Raw genomic sequence first — 20,962 nt, 5'->3', positions numbered from 1 at the left:
TTACAACCCGGGTTCCTTCAAACGAGGCGTGAAGAGGCATCTTGCGGGCCGGCAAGGCGGGGACGGCTAGTACAGAACATTCTTCCCGACTGTACTGGCCGTCGTCGCGTTTGGACTCTACTACCACTTACCATCAGGTGGAGTAGTCATTTGCCATCCCGGGGCATATAAAAAAAAAAACGCAACTCGTTGGTGCGTTCTCTAGACTATTGAATACAAATTTATTGTATTTTATACTTTATTGTACAATCACTTCAAATAGCACAAGGGACATAACACATTAGTTCTCAATTTTGGTAGCGCATTGATGTAAGAGATGGTAATATTATTCTAGTGCCAACGTCTATGGGCAACGGTGATCACTTACCTTCAGATAACCCAGTTGCCAGTCTGTCATTATATATAGAGAGTACCTATCCTTTATTCTTTTTGATGACGTAATGTATCTTTGTGACGTATTTCGGCTAATCCATTCTGCCGTTTGGTAGGGATTGTAAGTCAAACATCGAAACAATATAATCTTCTACATTGAAAGATTAGTTATAAAATATGTTAGTCGACTGCTTTTAGGGGCGTAAATTTATTTTTTATACATATAAAAACAATAATGTCCTACAGGAGCGAGTGTGTACATTTTTTTTCCTTTTCTGGCTTGTATCTACGCTATTTGAGCGCAAAATATTCTGTCAATGTCACGTACAAAATAGATGACACATTTGATATAAGATTATTCGGTTTCAACTTTTGAATCGTTTAATGATGATGAGTGAAAACTATGTTGTTCTTCAGTAGATACCTAGAAAAATATAGCATACATTATAATGCTTCAATTTAAGTATACTAAAATTGACAATTGCAAAACAAAACACAAACGCATGCAATACGAATAAAAACAATGTAATGCCTGACATCATCACTCGCTGTTCCTTCGATGTAGTTACGACTATTCTGGAAACTAAAATTTTCACAAGAAAAATTCCACCAATAGTGCAGAGGTACTAGCTTGTATAAATAAAAATCAAAACTACTCCTTCGAAGGAGACATGTTTATAAAAAGGTTTTCTCATTAATATGAAGAAGGTTATAACTCTATGATGTTACTTAAAATACTTATATATCATATATGAATATTCAAATTTTATCACCTACGTTCACTTGCTACACCATGATAGTCTTGATAATAGTACTTCAGAGAAATTAACGAGATTGTTTGATCCTGATATCTTTAGTATAGCAATGTCATATTCTTACGTTTTTAATAAAAAATATTGATAGAATAATAAATACGTGATCTTTAAAGTAATACGGTAATAAAATTAAGAAATGCTAAAAATATTAAAGGTGTGTTACCATCTAATAAGTCATTAGTTTTATAATATCCTAAATCCTTAACGCGAACGTTACTTAACGCTTTTTTTTAATTTTGCAATTGAATAATTTCGAAAGTTTTCTGGGATCCAGTTGTGAAAGCGTACATACATACATTGTCCAACTAAGTAATTTTTAAACCTGTGTATTCGGGTAACATTCGTAAGCAGCTTATGTTTGTTGCCGAAAAAGCCGAGTTGGCCCTGTGGTAAGAACGCGTGAATCTTAACCGTTGATCGTGGGTTCAAACCCGTGCAAGCACCACTGAATTTTCATGTGCTTAATTTGTGATTATAATTCATCTCGTGCTTTACGGTGAAGGAAAACATCGTGAGGAAACCTGCATGTGTCTAATTTCACTGAAATTCTGCCACATGTGAATTCTACCAACCCGCATTGGAGCAGCGTGGTGGAATAAGCTCCAAACCTTCTCCTCAAAAAGAGGAGAGGAGGCCTTTAGCCCAGCTGTGGGACATTCACAGGCTGTTACGGTTATGTTTGTTCCTAGCATTGATCACTTACCTTAATCGTTTATGTTTTTACGAACATACATTTACAGTTAATGTTTTGGAGATGCGGCTAAACATTAAGAGAGAAAAATCGTTACTTCAATCGCTTTTGTGTATAGCAATACTCAGATAATTAAATTGGTCGTCTACAAAAAAGTACTCGAGGGTTTTCCTTATCTTTTATGCATCAGTCACTTCCAGTTACGATTCGCGTCGACGACGCTAATGTCCTAGATATTTATCGATTACCTCCAGCAAATACTGGGTATAGGTACCTAGCACGGCCATCAGTGTATAAAGTTTTATGCTTTTCAACAATAATATTTTTAGACCAAGTTATTTTACTTTTTTATTTTTTTTATATGGGTAGGTACCACCTACTCTACAACATGACAAATTCTACCGCCAAACATTAATGCTTAGTATTGTTATGTTCCGTGTTAAATGGTGAGTGAGCCATAACTAAAGGCAATATGTCGTGCAACTAAAATATGTCCAATTTTAGTTTCACAACATGTTTACCTTTTTAAAATAATAAAAAGATTGTTAGAAATATTTTATTGATAAAACGCCTGCGTTGAGGTCTGAGTGCGTTACGTTGATTATCAATATACTTAGTGCTGAGTTAAGGCTTCCTATCCGCTTAAGAAGAAATTTTAATTTTATTCAACCACTGGTCAACTGCAGGGTGGTGAAGATAATGGTCAGAATTTTACTTGACACAGTCAGGTTGCAATGTTTTCTTTAATAATTGCCCAGATTTGAACCCGTAATCATTTACGAACGGTGTCTGGTGTAAAATATAAATTCAGCTAACTTTTCAGGATTACTTGCCTTCAACCAGGAATAAAACATTTACAGGCTAGTTCTTAATTTTAATTTTATAAGTAATTAACTAAAATTTAATTAAAATAATATTGAAGAACCGCGAACAAGAACAACGTCAAAAGCGAATCCTTTTATCGTTACAATCAATTTATCTCAAATAATGAAGTATAATCTTTAGCTTCCTTGAAGCGGAACGGGGTTAATATAATAAATTGTGCTTCGATGGTGATCCGTGATAAGTTTTTAAAAAGAAAAGAAAAATTAATGCTTTCGCGTGTACTGTGTCGAGCGGACTGCGTCAATCTTAATGTGGCTTAGCGGGTTTATGGTGGCGAATATCGATTCAAATTAATATCGATTAATTATCCAATTAATTTTTTTTAATAAAATTAATGGCGCAGGTGATATTTAGAAATGAAAGCTTAAAATTAAACCGCAAACGATTGAAAAAAATGTATATGCCATAAGCATTGTTGCAGCGTGGTGGAGTAAAACCCAAATCTTTTTCTTATACTTACAGTTTAAAATATTGTACTTTGCTTTTAAAGTCAAATTTAAGATAAAAATCGTTTAATTCGGAAACGTTACATATGATAACATTTAATTCAAACTTTGGCTTATTAAGTGATTAGCTGGTCCGCGGGTCGCGACCCCGTGGGTCGTAGCGAGATGTTAAATAGCCTATAATCTCCATCGAGAATTGGGCTACTCATTGCTTAAATAATTCTTCAAATCTGACTAGGTGATTTCCAGAGACTTTACTGGTGGTAGAGGTTTGTGCAAGCTCGTCTGGGTGTACCTACACAGACGCACCCATCAGATATTCTACCGCAAAACAGCAGTACTTGTTATTATTGAGTTCCCGTTTGAGGGGTGAGTGAGCCAGTGTTGCAGCCAGCCAATTATAGGCACAAGGGACATAACATCTTAGTTTCCAAGGTTGCTGGCGCATTGGCGATGTAAGTGATGGTTAACATTTCTTACAATGCCAATGTCTATGGGCGATGGTGACCATTTACAATGAAGTGGCCGTTACGCTCGTTCGCCTACCTATTTAATAAAAAAAAACGCGTTCTAAGAAAAAACAAACCAAAATCTCCTCAGCTATATTACATTAGTATCGATATGTTTGCATATTATTAACTTAGTTTAATGTTACGGCGTTTCACTGACACCATTGTCATATTTTATTCTATTTTATGAATATTCTATCTAAATGAATGATAACTAGAATATAATTATTCTTTTTGACAAAAATTCTGTCAAATAAATGATGAATGTCAAATAAATTAACCGATGAACGTGGGTTCAAACCCGGGCAAGCACCTCTGAATTTACATGTGCTTATTTTCTGTTTATAATTCATCTCGTGCTTTTCGGTGAAGGAAAACATCGTGAGGAAACCTGCATGTGTCTAATTTCGTCGAAATTCTGCCACATGTGTATTCTACCAACCCGCACTGGAGCAGCGTGGTGGAATAAGCTCCAAACCTTCTCCTCAAAAAAAAAAAAAGGGAGAGGAGGCCTTAGCCCAGCAGTGGGACATTTACAGGCTGTTACTGTTACTGTACTGTATTATTATAACCTTATCCGTTTTAAGTTGTTCACTTCAAAAATAAGTTTAAAATGAACAGCGCGACTTAGTAGTTAGTAATTTATTTGTAGAATTAAGCGCTAGTGTAATGGTAGGTCGTAGCGCTTGACGATTCATAAGTACTTGTAAAAGTCTAAATATCATTTTGACAAGGGATTATTGCTTCTTCGTTTCCAAGATTTGGCATTGGCGATGAAAGTAATTGTTAACATTTCCAACAGCGCCAATGTGGTTGTGATGACCACCAACTATCATATTCCGCTTTTCCCAGTCTGCATATAAATAAAAATACAAATAAAATCGTTCGATATCGATATTCGCTAAGGGCCAGCACCGGTCAAGCGTCATTATAGCGGTAAAACGTCAAGGGTGAGGAACCTTGTACACTGATCTTCGATCACTCGGAAGACAAATTACGACATGCAAGTAATGAGGGCTGCGTCAAATTAATAAAAAATCTTAACTTAAAAAATTGGGTCATACATTTAAATGCATTTTTTTAAATTTTATTCTTAACTTAAGATACTTAACTTTTTCCGATTTTGACTATTGTAAAATTTTGACGATATTAAATTTAAAATGGTTTTTATATTTTGTTTTAATAATTTATTTATTAAAAATAGCTATGTTATAATGAACATTGTATAATAAAGAATAAGTTGGATTTATTGTTTATGTAATCAGTAAAATGTTTTAAATTTTTCTTATAAATAAAAATATTTAATTTTTATTAAATTTGTGGCAGCCCTGATGATTACTGATATGTTCTGCTAGCCACTGGGTTTCATATAAAAGGATGTCCTTGGAAAGTTTCGGCAATTGTGTGAAGAGCCCTCAAACAGAAAATATGAACGGACTCCAGAAAATTTGCGTACTTGTAAGTAAAATATAATTTTTAACCAATAATAAAATAATATTTTACAATTCGACTTTGTTAGAAGGAAATAAGCTTAAGTAACTTTTATTTCACATTACAGCTGCTGTGCTTAGCGGCTCTTGCAGAGTTTGCTTCGTCGTCTATAAGGGAAGGTCGAACAGGAGGTCTTCATATACCAGAAAAGATTATTGGCGGAGTGATCGATATCGTCCAAAGTCACAAGAACAAGCCAATCGCCGGCACTCAGCCTAGCTACCCTCCTAACCAGCAGTACAATCATCAGCAATACCCTCAATATCAGCAATGGAACAGCCAATCAAATTTCCAGAATCAAGGATTCCAAACTCAACAACCATTCCAAGGCACACAGCAAGGCCAAGGTCAATATAATTACCAGAACGGCTACAATCAAGCCGGTAATTTCCCGCAAGATGGTGGTAATTATAATAACCATGCCTATCCAGCTGGAACCGGCCAAGGTTTTAGCCAAGGACAAAACCAACAGGGACAATACCACGTTGTATACCAAAACCCTAACCAATACGGTCAGCCTAACAATCAGTACCAGAACACACAGTCTGGTTATTATACAGGTCATAATCAAGCGAATAATCAATACCAGGGAAGTTCGACCAGCTTCCAGGGACAATCGGGTCAAACACAAGTGCCAGGTAGTGGCGGATCCGGCCAGTTCAGTCAAGGTTTCCTGGTATCCGGTGGTCAGTCAGGCAGTGGCAATGGACAAGGACCAACATGTGTTTGCCAAGCTTGGACCAAGCCTCAACCATCTCATGATGTTTTAGCTGATAGTCCAGTAACTGAAAAAAGTGAAAAAAAAGAAGAAACCTCTTAATAAATTATAAATAGTTAATTTATTTGTATAATGCATTTACAGCGCTTAAAAATATTTATTTATTTATTTAAGCTGATATAGACTTCGTATTATAGAAGTAGCTAATACAAATACATATTCGTGTTACATTACAGTAAAGTGAAAGTCACGTGATGAAGTGAAAGTGATATTGAATTTAATTTGCCATGGATGAAAATATTTTAATAATATAATTAAATAAACCGATTAGTTTTTAGAATTAAATTATGTTTATTTTTCATAATTGTTTCCTTGTTATAAAATTGTAAGCAATAAAAGTGTTTACGTAACTATAAAAATAGCTCTTTAGCATGACTAAAATATTGCTATTATATAATCATCAGGCGTTTGGTTGTATTTCTTGATCTCTTTTGTTTTAAATATAAGTTTTATTTTTCATTTAATATTTATGATCAATGTATTTAATAATTTATTAAACACAAAAACAAATAGTTTTTTGTTTTATGTATAAGCGCATAGGTAAAAAATTACAACACAGCACATTTAAAATATATGTTATCTAAAAACTATTTTTATAAATTACATTTATTTGTAATTAAAATTTGTAACAACAGCTAAGTGTGTGTTTTATATTATAATATTATTATCATGACTCAAAAGTAACTAGGTAACATATAAAATATAAGAAAAAATACTCGATTTGTACCGGTATTCTTGAAGTTAAAATTATATTTTATATAGAATACAACAACAATAACAACCTGTTAATGTCCCACTGCTGGGCTAAGGCCTTCTCTTCCTTTGAGGAGAACGTTTGGAGCTTATTCCACCACGCTGCTCCGATGCGGGTTGGTAGAATACACATGTGGCAGAATTTCAATGAAATTAGTTATGCAGGTTTCCTCACGATGTTTTCCTTCTAAGCACATGATAATTCAGTGGTGCTTACCCGGATTTGAACCCACGATCATCGGTTAAGATTCACGCGTTCTAACCACTAGGTCATCTCGGCTTTTTTATATTTTATATCTTTTGTATTAATCCTGTAACGTGACGATGCAAAAGTGCTTGTAATAAACTACTTATATGAAGAATATTTTGTTTTGAAATACTATTACGAATAAAAAACATTTGAATTAAAGTTTTGTTGATTTAGAACTGCATATATTATGGTTAAAATTAAAAATATACTTTCATCAGTCACTTGATTAACTAAAGTTCTTACATAAGAAAAATCGTAAATCCTTTTTAACAATAACAATTAAATTTAACTACTTAAAACCTACTCGTAGCACAATGACCAGATGTCTCATATAGATAGCTTAATACGTTCGTTGCAAAATAACCCTTCTTCCCTTACATTACGGTACGCTTACTTGGCATTTTCTAGACAAACAGCTACAATTTTCGTCCAATCTATACAGACCTTCGTCTACTTCCTTAAGGCTGTCTGAATACAACCAAATAAGGGGTTAAGTTTGAGTGGCTGTGATATCGTAGTTCGCTTTTCCGAAGTAGGTCTCAACGTGCGCGCGCCGCCTTACGTAATCGTTACGTAAGGGGTGAAATGGGGGATGCAGGGGGTACTAGAGGCCGGGGAGGGGAGCGAGGGACGCGGTACACAGGGGCGAAGGCGCCGGCAATCGATCTCGCACCGCAGTCCGGCTAGGCGTTCGACCATGGCAGACAAGACGAAAGTTGCTGAACAATACTACGCCCCCCCTCCGGATCTAGGAAAATGGGAGTCCCTCAGGATCTTCCTCTGGAATTCCGAAACTGGACAATTTCTTGGCCGCACGGGATCCAGCTGGGGTAAGCTTATTTTTTATTACAAAAGATATTTTTCTTATAGGTATTTCAAATTTTTGGAGGGAAATTATAATGGGCCTGATGTTAAAACTATTATTTTCTTCTTTATTTAGTTCAATAATGAGAGAAAAATTTAAGAAATTACAATACTGTAACATTACATTTTAAGGCGTGTTACGTAACACAAATTTAGTTTTTGAGTACACATACAGCTTTAATACAAGCATATAATGTTTATAAGAAATATATAATGGAATCATCATTACATGAATAAATAGTTATATAAAAAACAGAAAGGTACATAAAATTATTTACCTCCTGCAATGATTTCATTGTCTATTAAATATTAACAACAATGTATAAAACGTGATATCAAAGTTAATGAAAAGCTCTAATTGATATATTAAACACTGCCTATGCGACATGCATTGCGCCGATTGTCGTGCGCAGAAGATTATGAGGTCTACTTTAGGTTTATTTATAACGATCTGCTAATCGATGGCAGGCTTTGGTGTATCACATCTGGGTACCACAGTTATTATTATTTTAGGTTTACACTTAATACTTCGCATTGGTATGTTCCGTTTCGAAGCGTTATAGTAATTGTAGGATCAAGAGCCATAGTATCCTAAAAGCTCTGATTGGATACTACATACTTCTTATATATAAGGTGACTTACAATTTCATCGACGTCAGTATTTTTAAAATAAAAAAAATATCTTTGGCTTCTCTTTAGGTAATGATGACTACAATTTTATTACATAACTTCAGGTACACTAACATCTCTAAACTTTACGGAGCAGTACAAGTTGGTGGGCTTAAGAATCCTTGACAAAGCTGAGTGTCGGAATTATCAAAACCTCCTCACGTTATATCGTAACGTTATTATCTATAATTATTGTGCATGCACGCACAACTACACTTATTGGTTTCCATGTTGACTTTAACGTTTTCCATCCCTACAATAATCGATAAAATAAATCCTATCATTTATGGTACTTGAGATAGTTCTGAACTCAACATTGTTATATCGTTACGATTCAATTAAACTATGGATTATTTTTAACATGGACTTACCACAATGTTATCTAAATATAACAAAAAGTATATGCTCAGAACATCCAAGTAATTGAATTTCAAATAACTTAATGCACTATGTCTCTGCGACGAGATACTTCCCCTAAAATTAATTAGAAAACAGATAGGGAAACACGAACAATCTATCTTGAGAATGTATTGATCAGAAAATATTATTTATTTTCCACTTTTACTTTTAATTACGGACCAAAAACACTTATATGCTATTTTCATGTCTATATTGACAGATGCTCTTAAATACGGGCGTATCCCTGGCAAAATATATTATCGCTGCGAACGAAACGGGCAACTGCGCTGTTAGTGTTTAGATCTATGTTTTCACATGTTCAGTCATTAATATATCACACATTTGCTTATATAATATATATCTTCGGCAATATATATATATATATATATATATATATATATATATATATATATATTTGATAAAAGATATTGTACTGTGTTAAAATGAATTTAGTCGTTTCCGTTCGCTGAACAGATAGAGCAATAAAAATATTCTTATCTCGTTTATATTCATACTAATGTTAATAGCTATTAACATTGTATAATATATTTAATTTCTGCATATACTTCAACAGTTTTATAACATATTAATATTAAACAGTTTCATTTATCCTTAATGTAACCCACAGATCACAATACCAAGGTATCCAAATCATCAAAATAATTGATGATTTTTGTGCCTATTTCGGCGACAGCGGAAAATTTGAATAGCCAATTATTAAATCGCCAAATACTGACGATATTATAGTGCACAAGTATGTGCGCAACCGCAGATTCACTCTCTATTCGCTTATGTTCATAACTCAATTGCCTAGCACTGGAGAAAGATTAGTCAGTATCATCGTTTTTACGTAGAACTCCAACTCAAAATTCTGGGCATAATTCCTTGGAACAAAAAACAAAATATGTTATAACTCCAAATTAGGATTAGACCCGGTATCTCATAATTGACATTTTCGGATTATGAGAACAAAGTAATATAAGTAATTCGTCTCTTGCGCAAGTTCTATCTTAATCATGGCCGCCAAATCGATCTAAAAAGAATATTTCTAATTTAGTTCTTCACACAATATGCTCGTCATTAATTTTGGGGAAGGAAGGAAGAAAGCTACTGTTAAGTGTTATTCAAAACAAAACTATATTACAATAGAAATAAGAACAACTTTACGTAACATTGTAAAGGACTATTTTAGTATAACTATTAAACATACTACAACAATTCATACTATTTACATATTTCGCAACCAATAAGTTTTAAATATTGTTATTTAAAATATAGAATCATTGAACTTACTTTTTAATTGTCAAAAGTAAAAAGTACAAGTATGGAAAATTAAAATACCAAGACGTTCTAAGTACTAATGAAATTCTTGACCTCCCCCAAGCCTTTGTTCGGCAGTGGAGGTCTTCCAGCTGAAATTATGATCCTGTATTAACGATTACTAACCAAGCCTTTTTACTAGTTATATAATTTTAAACTAGTACATAATTGTTATTAAAAGAACCCAGGAAATAACTTTTAGATGGCAACTTAAAAGGTTTTAGAATAGAAAGACTTAATTATTAAATAAATTTATAAGAATCCTCCCCAGCTTTTATAGAAAAACGGTGGCTATACTCTACCTGGCTGATGACAATCGATATTTTTTTAATAAGTAAGCTCCTGTTAGTTTCTATAAAAGGAGAGTATTTGAATTTCGAATCGTTCAAATAAGATGAAACTCGCGTCTATTGAAGGCTATTTTAATATTGATGCTGACCTGAAATAAGGCGTGGCACTCCTTTGTTACATTGTCAAAAACAAAAATATTTAAAAGAAATATTTATTATAGGTATGTACAAACTAGTTGACAATGTAATAAATACGTTTTATAACATTTTGCTTCGAATTGAAATTTACAAATCTCTTAGGTACGTTGTTAGTACGTTGCTTGACTTTAAAGTCTTTGGCAAACATTTACATGCATTGATTCGTTCTGATAACTTGGTTGCTATATACGATTAAATATTATTAAATATGAATATAATCATGTTAATTAATAAAATATAATAAGAGAATGAGATTTGTCCGTCTTGTTTGGGCCTTATTTTTAAATTAAACTTGATTTTTTATTTCCTATGCTGAACGTTACAGATACCCTTAAAGTAACAGCCTGTAAATGTCCCACTGCTGGGCTAAGGCCTCCTCTCCCTATTTGAGGAGGTTTGGAGCTTATTTCACCACGCTGCTCCAATGCGGGTTGGTGGAATACACATGTGGCAGAATTTCGATGAAATTAGACACATGCAGGTTTCCTCACGATGTTTTCCTTCACCGAAAAGCACGAGATGAATTATAAACAGAAATTAAGCACATGAAAATTCAGAGGTGCTTGCCCGGGTTTGAACCCACGTTCATCGGTTAAGATTCACGCGTTCTTACCACTGGGCCATCTCGACTTCAGATACCCTTAATAAATTAGTTATTGCATAATTTAAGAGTGTTACCAATCGATACGTTTACAGTTCCTTGGTTATATTCTATTATATCATATAATTTAATACGAGATGTATTTTGTCAAACGGTTACGCGTGCCAGAACCTGTCACAATTACTTAAGATTAATTCAAGACAATTACTGGAAATACAAAAAACGCAATCCGATTTTGAACTAAATAACATTGAAAATAAGATCGAAATCGGCATGACAAATACAAGTATAATAAATGAAATTTTATATATACCGTATATAGTAAGCAAAAGTTTTAAATCTTTCTGAAGATATAATTAAGCGAATTTGTATTTTAGATTCATGAAAATAAAGCTTAAATTATAATGCAGTAGTGAAGGTCGATCAAAGATGTAGGCCAGCTGGATGCGCGGCGCCGACCCGGCTGCGCGCGCCTCGTCCTTCGGCAGATCGATCCAAGGACATATTTCTGCCATTCTATTTAATGTTAACTTTATGGACGATACCTCTTTGATGGACTATTTACTGGCACTTTGATTAACACAATACTAGGAAAAGTTTTAATTAAAAATACGAAATCTTTTATATGATGCTAAGGAGAAATGAATGAAAGCATTTTCTGACTTGATTTTATGCTTTAAACTGAAGAAATGTTTCAAGTTATGTTATAACAAAGTCGAATACACCTTGCATTCTTTCTTAATAATAAAAAATTAGGATCGGATTAAATATGGACATGTTGTATCGTTGAAATGTTATATTAAAATTTTAGAAGACCAACTTACAACTCACCTACTAGTTCCCATTTAGAACATCATATAAATCGCATATGGTTCCCATATTTATATGGAAACAGTAAATTACACTTTTAATTACATAATGTTTTTTGTCATTTGGTTCGGATACTTAGACAGAAGACTAAATTCGTTTTATAAATTAATTACTGCCATAAGTATTAACGGCCTCTCTTATACACATTGCTAAGCTACTGTTCAGTTAAACATAGATTTCTCTCTTTCTGACATTATTGATTTGACATTCGAAAGAAGAAGATACACTACTATTTCACTAATCACCCGCTTAAAAACGTTAACTATGGCCGTAGGTGTTTATTGTTACTAACTCATGGATCATTTGTTTAGGTATATTAAAATATTTTCATTTGAGATAGTCTATGGATTGTAGTTTCTAATGGAAAATAATATCCAGGGATTGTTATAAGTTTAACTTTTTTAATACAGATTATGATGGCAGATGAGTAATAATTCATCCGGTATTACGTGGGTAGTTAAAAAAAAACTGTAAAATTATCAAAACCAGTGTCGAACGACATCACTATATATATATATATATATTTATAAATATATAAGAAATAAATATAAATAATCTCATATACGTGAACATACTATTTATACCTATGTATACATCATAGCTGAATTGATCTGCTCTGCACGTATGTCCTGGTTTCAGAGCTGCATCACGCATGCGTCTCTCTAGGTCTACGGCGCATTCTCCGTGACCTGTTTTTCACCTGGGAAAACGATGAGCACAAAAAATGGAGATAGATTGTAGAGTTATGTAATCATTTTCAAACGACTTCATGCTGCGTCTATAATAATGTTATTAAATCTCACTAAAAAACAATTATATTTGTATTGCGAACAATTCAACAATTGTAGACAAAAAAATCGGAGTTCAATGCGCCACACATGAAATCTTCGGGTTCCATATTCATTATATTCGAACTTATTCGAACCGTAGATTTTAGACAGTCAATAAGTAAATGTATTCTTTATTTTATATTTTTAATTTGTTATTATTTATCGTAGAAACTTAACATCGTTAAATCACCCTAGTTGCTTCATATTAATAAAAAAATATATATTTCTCATTCTGTTATACGGCAGTTATCAAATTAATCTTTGATAATTTGTCCGTTAAGACTTTCCAATATGGCGATGCCGCCATTTATAATATTGAAAACATTGACATCATAAAAGCAAGAAAACTCGTTTTTCTATTATTAACAGCTTATAAAAAACCAATTAGAAACGGCGTTTCAAATCAATCCGATGCTGGATTGAATAAGTATCAGGACATGTTAGATAAACGTTACCGGTATTACTTATAAACTTTGTTTAGTGATTAGTTGAACAATGCCGTCTTCTTCTATGGAATGTCAAATGAATAATGATAGAAAGGGAGAAATCAGTGTTTACCCAGTCGGTAAGCCACGTTTATAAATAAAACCGTATCCAACTGCAGGCACAGTTTTCTTGTCTCTATTCATATTGTCCTTTTGTCTCCATTCATATTCGGTACCAGTAAAGTTTTACTGTAGGCATTGTGTGTATCAAAAATTTAGTCTTAATAATTTTCTTAAAACAAAAAGGTAAACAAATGTAAATAATATAAAAAACAAAATAAATTCTATACAAATAAAACTAATTTTATCTACTTTTTAAACCGTAGAAAAACAACAGTAGTCTCGTTTGTGGGTTTAGAATAATTTATAATGTAGTTCCGATTTTACGACGGAGGGTTATGCGGTGATTCAGTGGCTTTCCCAAGTCCGATAGATAGTACGCATGCGTCTTTCTTGACCTATACGTACCCCATGTCCCCTGCATAAGCCATGCACTGCTCTGACGTGAAATGCATCGATTGTTGAACGTACTCAACGAGCTTCGCAACAATACGTTTTGAAACGAAGCGCAGTTTTTTATGTTACATAAGTCTACGAGAATTCTAAAGTTTTATTTTATTTTGACGGGCCGGTTGGCGTGGTTGGTTGCTTGTACTTGCTTTTGATGCCGAAGGTTGTGGGTTCGATTCCCACCCAGGACAAACATTTGTGTGCATGAACATGTCTGTTTGTCCTGAGTCTGAATGTAATTATCTATATAAGTATGTATTTTTTTTTTACAAAAGAAAAGTAGTATATGTATTATAATCAGTTGTCTGGTTTCCATAGTACAAGCTCTGCTTAGGATCAGATGGCCGTGTGTAAATTATTTCTTAGGATATCATTATTTTCCAATAATTGCTATAAGTAAATTTAGGTATTCCATTGTTAAATTAATTGTACATTTATTGGAACGAGTAGTAGAGTGCACCAAGAAAGCAGTTTTACTCGTAAAATGAATTAAGTTTAATAAGTTAGCTCATTTACAATGTTTTTTGGCAAGTGTATGCTGCTTTTAGCAGAGTGAAAACATTAAACGACATTGCAAAATCTAAAGTATACCAATGATTGATGGGACTCATTTGACTCTTTGAGCTAGGAAAATTGTCTTTTGAAAATTACACTTCACTTCACTTACGATTTTTTACTCTACAATTTGATAGCTACTGTAGTATATCAAGTGGTTATCGAATAGTTAAACCTTAAAAAAATTTGGTAGCCATCAAAGGTTTGATCAGTTAAAAGATTTATAAAATGTATTAAGCTAACAATTACATTATATTTAATATTTGAAATTGATAAATAATAATTGTATTATTTGCATAATTAATAGAAACAGTGATTAAATGATAGATATCATTTGAATGAAGCATATTATTTTATATATCCTAGAAATGTATACGAATACATTTAGGATAAATATAAGCAACTTCAATGCTTATGAACTAAATAATTTTCTGGTGGTAGAGCTTTGTGCAAGCCCGTCTGGGTAGGTACCACCCACTCATCAGATATTCTACCGAAAAACAGCAGTACTTGGTATTGTTGTGTTCCGGTTTGAAGGGTGAGTGAGCCAGTGTAATTACAGGCACAAGGGACGTAACATCTTAGTTCCCAAGTTTGGTGGCGCATTGGCGATGTAGGCGATGGATAACATTTCTTACAATGCCAATGTCTAAGGGCGTTTGGTGACCACTTACCATCAGGTGGCCCATATGCTCGTCCGCCTTACTATTCTATAAAAAAAATATAATAATAAATAAAACGTTTTGTTTTTTGTACTAACGAACTAAAGTGCCAAATTATCGTTTATAGTATACTTAAAAACAACGCTTATTAATATCTTTTAAATCTGTCTATGTATGTATATAGCGCATTGTGATAATCGCGCTGAGTGAGTTGACGTGAACGCTTTAATTAGTCCGGTACTAATTATTTTGTAACTAGGACGGCTATATTTGTAGCCTCGTTACAAATTCCGACTTTTCGCATGTCGTTAGTGTAATGAATTATTAACCCGAAGATATTTCCATTAAATGCCCGTAATGTCGATAGCTAGGCTAATACCTCTTGAGTTGGGAATGTTTGGGGGTTTATTACATGGTTCTCTGCGCGATAGATATATTTTTCTCACGATGTTCTCTTCCACCGTTCATAATCTGCCATCTTTAAAATTCTAAGTTTGATATGTATTTGGCTAAGAAAATACAATTTAAAAAATAAATAAATATTGGAATCGAATTCGAACTATGTTTTTTAGTACAATACAAAACAGATCTACTCATATTTACTCATACATATATCTATATAATCCTATAAAATTAAATCCTATAAAAATATAAACATATTTTTATCTTTGTTTTAATTTACAAATTTATAAAAGATAATATTTATTTATTTTTAATTATTAAAATCAACTTTGTGTTCAACTTGAATGGTGAGTGAGCCAGTGTAAATACAGGTACAAGGAACTTAAAATCAAACAAATAATTGATTGGATGCCTCATTTGCTTGAATGCAGTCCTGAAAAAAAGAAATGAAAAACTAATTGAAAGTAAAAATTAACAGTTAACAATGTAAGCTTCAATTTAGCTCATTTTAAAATATGGAAAGCTTGTTATCATCATGTTACCTTTATAGGTAATCAGTTCAATCTCATTACGCGATACTGAGGGATTAGTTTAAGCACAAAACCTTACATATACCACGCGTTTATGCTTTCCTGGTACTCTCGATAATGCCATTACTATTGTCTTTAAACGTTTCTTGTCTTGACTTACACAAATTAGTTAATAAAATAAAAGTTTATCTGTATAAATTATGCAATTGTTAGCTGACATATTTTTATACATATGTATAGTAACTAGGCCTTGAAGGGCAGATGTTAGGTATAAATTTATTTATTTATTTATTAACAACAAAATATTAATGTTTCTTTTTATTCTTGTACCTCATATGCCTTGTCAGCTTGTTTGGGCGCTGCTTGAGCTTATCTTATGATAATCTTCTATCAAACGGCTAAAAATTACAATTGCAAATAACTGAATAAATAAATAAGGAATAATATTAGTATTAATAATAATAGTTGGTTTCATGATAACTTCTAACTTAATCAAACGAAGGCAAACGAAGACGCGTTTTCATTTGACAACGTTAAGAACATCTAGCACCAGTATCTAATAATGAAGGATGAATAAAAGATTTTGCTCGCCAACTATATAACCTTTCTTTGCGACTGATTAGTAAAACACAGATTTCGCTCTTTCTGTCATTATTGATTCAACATTCGAAAGAAAAAGACAAATTATTGTTTATAGTAATCACTTGTTAAGCAACGCTTATAAGTAAAGCTGAAAATGTTTTAACTATGTTCAATATAGAGCATAATAAGCGTATTTATCACATAGTTACAGCTTACAGAAGAATTAGTTGTTATTCTTCTTTTTTATTTCTATAATTTGAATGTCCTGTATAGATGTAAAGACTGTTAACTCTACAACGAGTTCAATGGACCCGCACTACATTTAGAGGAAGTGATCGAACAGGCGGATTACTAGCAATTATTGAATCGATTCGGCATCATTCTATTTTCCTTTATAAACTAGTGCACTTCTTTACAAGCCGGATTACCTTTTGTAGTCCTTTAATAAATATAAAAAATTAACATTTTTTACTACTACTAAAAAGTAGTATTTTAAAAATTTATTATGTTCGGAGTCTCAAGATTGCCATGTGTGATGAAATATTAATAAATTTTTTGTATTTTATTAACGTTCAATAGGCTGAAAAGTAACTACTTGATTATAAACACAAATTTATCATATCACAAATTAATGAGCGTGTGTCCAGATTTGAACTTTGAATCATCGGCTAAGATTCATTCATTCTAACTTTATAGTTAGCTTTATAGCATAAGCAAGCACGGTCCTTTGTTGAATTTGGTACTTGGCGGTGAAGGGAAATATATTGATCCTGCATGTGGCATACGAAAATTTGTAATGTGTATCCACCAATTTGCATTGAAGCAGCATGGTTGACTTCAAACCTTATCCTCAGAATAGGAGGTCTTAGCCCAGCAGTGGGACATTTTCAGGCTGTTAGTTTTTCAATGTTAAAATGATTGTATGTTTTCAGGCTGTTAGTTTTTCAATTTTAAATTGATTGTATGATTATTTGTGTCTACAGCCAAAATCCTGCTTTTCTATTTGATCTTCTACGCTATTCTGGTGGGTTTCTTTGCGGCGATGCTGACGATCTTCTACCAGACCCTGGACGCGAAGATGCCTAAATGGCAAATGGAAAGCTCTCTTATCGGCAATAATCCAGGTAAGAATATTATCATACGTTAAAACGTTATATTTAGTAAATTAATACATTATAATAATTCCATGGAACTTAACGTTGATCTGATAAATAGCTTATTAAATATATGAAATATTTATTTTCCAGGTCTTGGATTCAGACCGATGCCGGACTCCGCTACCGTCGAAAGTACCCTGATTTACTACAGAGCCAATGACAAGGGATCCGTGCTCAAATGGGCTCAAGTCGTCGATGAATTCCTTGATCGTAAGTTGATTTTTACGTGTCGTTGGTCCAATGGCTAACTTATCGTCGGTTCAATGGATTAGAATCCCGAGGTCCTAAGTAATTGCTATTTTCGGAACAAAATAGCAATTACTCAGTAGCAAACCGGTGCTTCGGAAAGCAAGCCATGCAGTTCTTCCTGTTTTTGTTTGCTGATCCATCAGACTTTTAGAGTAACGGGGTAGAGAGAGCATATGTGTTTGCGCTCACACTTGTAGACTATATATTCTGCGTTGTTGGCTTGTGTCCACTGAGAACAGTCTCCTTAGCTGAATTCGTTCAAGAATACATCACTGTTATCATATTATATCAATATAATATGAGATGTAACGAGTGAGTCACAAGGTATACCGAAAAACTGACAATTCACTAGTTTCTATTATTCTGAATTGTATTACATGTGACAAAATAATGAGATCAATATTTCAATAGATCACAAACATTTCAGAGTACCGCAAGAAGGGCAGCGGCAGTGGTGAGGCTTCCGGCGCTGAAAATCGTGTCCCATGCTCCCCGACCTCTTCCAATCTGGGTGACAAGCAAGTCTGCGATGTTCCTGTCGATGACTTCCACCCTTGTACTTCAGCTAACCAATATAACTACGAAGAAGCCGGACCTTGTGTATTCCTCAAGCTAAATAAGGTTCGAAATCTGTGTAGTGCCTAGTGTTTGATAAGTTCTGCTTTTCTCCTACCATAGAAACATTCTGTAGGAATATATTCAAGTTTTTAATTATGCATCTACAAGGGAATCGAAGTATGTTTCCTGTTCCCTGACTTAATAAAGCATACAGACCGCCAAAAACTTTTATCCCATTTGATTGATTATATTTCAAACATTAAATAAATAAAATAATACTTTTTTCCAGATCTTCAACTGGATTCCTAATTCATACAACACCACGGACAGTTTGCCTGAAAAAATGCCAGAGGATCTGAAACAGCACATTAAGTTGGTGGTAAGTGTTTCTTAGAATACATATATTTAAAAAGTAATATTTTTCAAAACGGTTTTAAAATGTTATTACTATAATGATCACAGCGTAAAAATGTAATAAGCTGTAAAAGCTGTTATAAACAAAACAAGCATAAGTATAACCAATTTGTCCTTCTAGTCTGGCAAACCAGAGGCCAATACGGTGTGGGTTTCCTGTGAAGGCGAAAATCCTGCTGACGTGGAAAACATCGGGCCTGTGCAATACATCCCACGTCGTGGCTTCCCAGCCTACTACTATCCCTTCACCAACAAGGAGGGATACCTCAGCCCTCTTGTGGCTGTGCTCTTTGAGAAGCCCAGGAGTAAGTCATGTCTCCTTTGTTATTGTTACTTTACGATTTGCCGTTCAGGCTTTGCGTCGGTTGGATAAAGATCTGTAAAGAAGGCCGTCAGAGCCTCACGATACCATGCGTATGCAATCCCGTGGCGCTCCCCTTTAAGACGAGAAGGGTACCGCTAGTATTTTTGTGGGTATTCCGATGTTCGGGGCACACTTAACCCTTTGGTCACCGGCGAGTGCCAAAAACCCCCCCCTGCTGTTCCCGTGGGTGTAAAAAAACATTTATGTAAAGACAAACATACAAAAAAATCTAGATTTTTTTGGACTAGGAACCTACAAAATTTTACCTCAATCGAATGGATGGTTTAAGAACACAAATGGAACAAACATACCATTCATTTTTGTTTTTACAGATAACTAGGTTCCATCAACATTTCCAGTGAATTAACGGATCACACATACTTAATTTAATAAATTTAAATATGAAATTCAAACTATTTTTTTCGATCGAATAATTTAATTTTGTGAAATTAAAATAAAAGTTATGTAACTGTAATTTAATATTTTATATACTTAGTTACATTAATAAGTAAATATTGACTATTTCAGCGGGTGTCCTCATCAACATTGAATGCAGGGCGTGGGCGAAGAACATCAACTACGACCGATACGAGCGGCGGGGCTCGGTTCACTTCGAGCTGATGGTAGATCGTGCTTAAGCAGCTACATATTGGCCGACAACTTGGCAGCAACCATTTTGACACGTTTCGCATGGCCAGACCACCATACAATGCTTATTTTACTGCTAAGAGCTATCTCGGTGAAACGCACTTGGCCAAGTTTTAAGACTGCCTCCCACTGCCAACTCCAAGAGCGGTCACCGTTCTAAATCTTCGCCAAGTCAGCCGTGGTTGACCGCCAAGTTGTCCGACTGTCCGCCAATTGGTTATCAAGTTCACTTCACTGACCAATTGGTCGTCAAGGCTGCCAAGATCACATACACCACGCCCGGCGCCGGCTTCCAAGAGCGCCATTAGCAATAGCCACATAGTCGGCGGTTAATTTATATTCGTTTTAGAATAGCCCTCGGGCGCCACTGAGTTGATGTTTTCGTTTACACGCTTAAAGTTAAATTGAATTTTAAATTATTATTATATAATATTTATTAATGTAATGTTTTCTGGACCGAGAGTCAATAAATATGCAATAGTTGGTTCCAATATAGCTTTTTCATTGTGTTTTATTTATAACCCTTGTACATAGAAAATACATTATTTATGTTTGTTTAAAATCTCTTAATGTATACAAATGAGCATACAAGTTTACTTTGTTATACATGAACAAAGTTGGACGAAGTTATTACAATGAGGTATATCTTCGCAGTAGCGGATTAAATTCAAGTAAAGGCTTCATATATTTTTTGCAACCCTCATATAATTTTCAGTATCTAAGTGCCTAATTTAAAATTGCAAAACAATATACATATATATCGTATTTAAAATAAAAAGGGAGAAATATGACTAATATGTATTAAAGACTTCATT

The 20,962-nt window shown here is 33.8% G+C and overlaps 1 protein-coding gene across 1 annotated transcript; it reads left to right on the top strand.

The window, feature by feature from the left end:
• Nucleotides 1-7,627: 7,627 nt before the first annotated feature.
• On the top strand, nt 7,628-20,647 carry LOC126780943 (sodium/potassium-transporting ATPase subunit beta-2-like). Its single transcript, XM_050505647.1, has 7 exons — nt 7,628-7,820; nt 17,741-17,881; nt 18,005-18,124; nt 18,591-18,784; nt 19,011-19,100; nt 19,257-19,440; nt 20,028-20,647. Exons 1-7 carry the CDS (start codon nt 7,688-7,690, stop codon nt 20,135-20,137), a joined length of 972 nt encoding a protein of 323 aa, XP_050361604.1. The 5' UTR covers nt 7,628-7,687; the 3' UTR covers nt 20,138-20,647.
• Nucleotides 20,648-20,962: the final 315 nt, after the last annotated feature.

Source organism: Nymphalis io, chromosome 3, assembly GCF_905147045.1.
Source record: "Nymphalis io chromosome 3, ilAglIoxx1.1, whole genome shotgun sequence".
NCBI classification, from domain to species: Eukaryota; Metazoa; Arthropoda; class Insecta; order Lepidoptera; family Nymphalidae; genus Nymphalis; species Nymphalis io.
The sequence above is the reverse complement of the archived record's forward strand: the minus strand, read 5'-3'. Positions and strand labels throughout refer to the sequence as shown.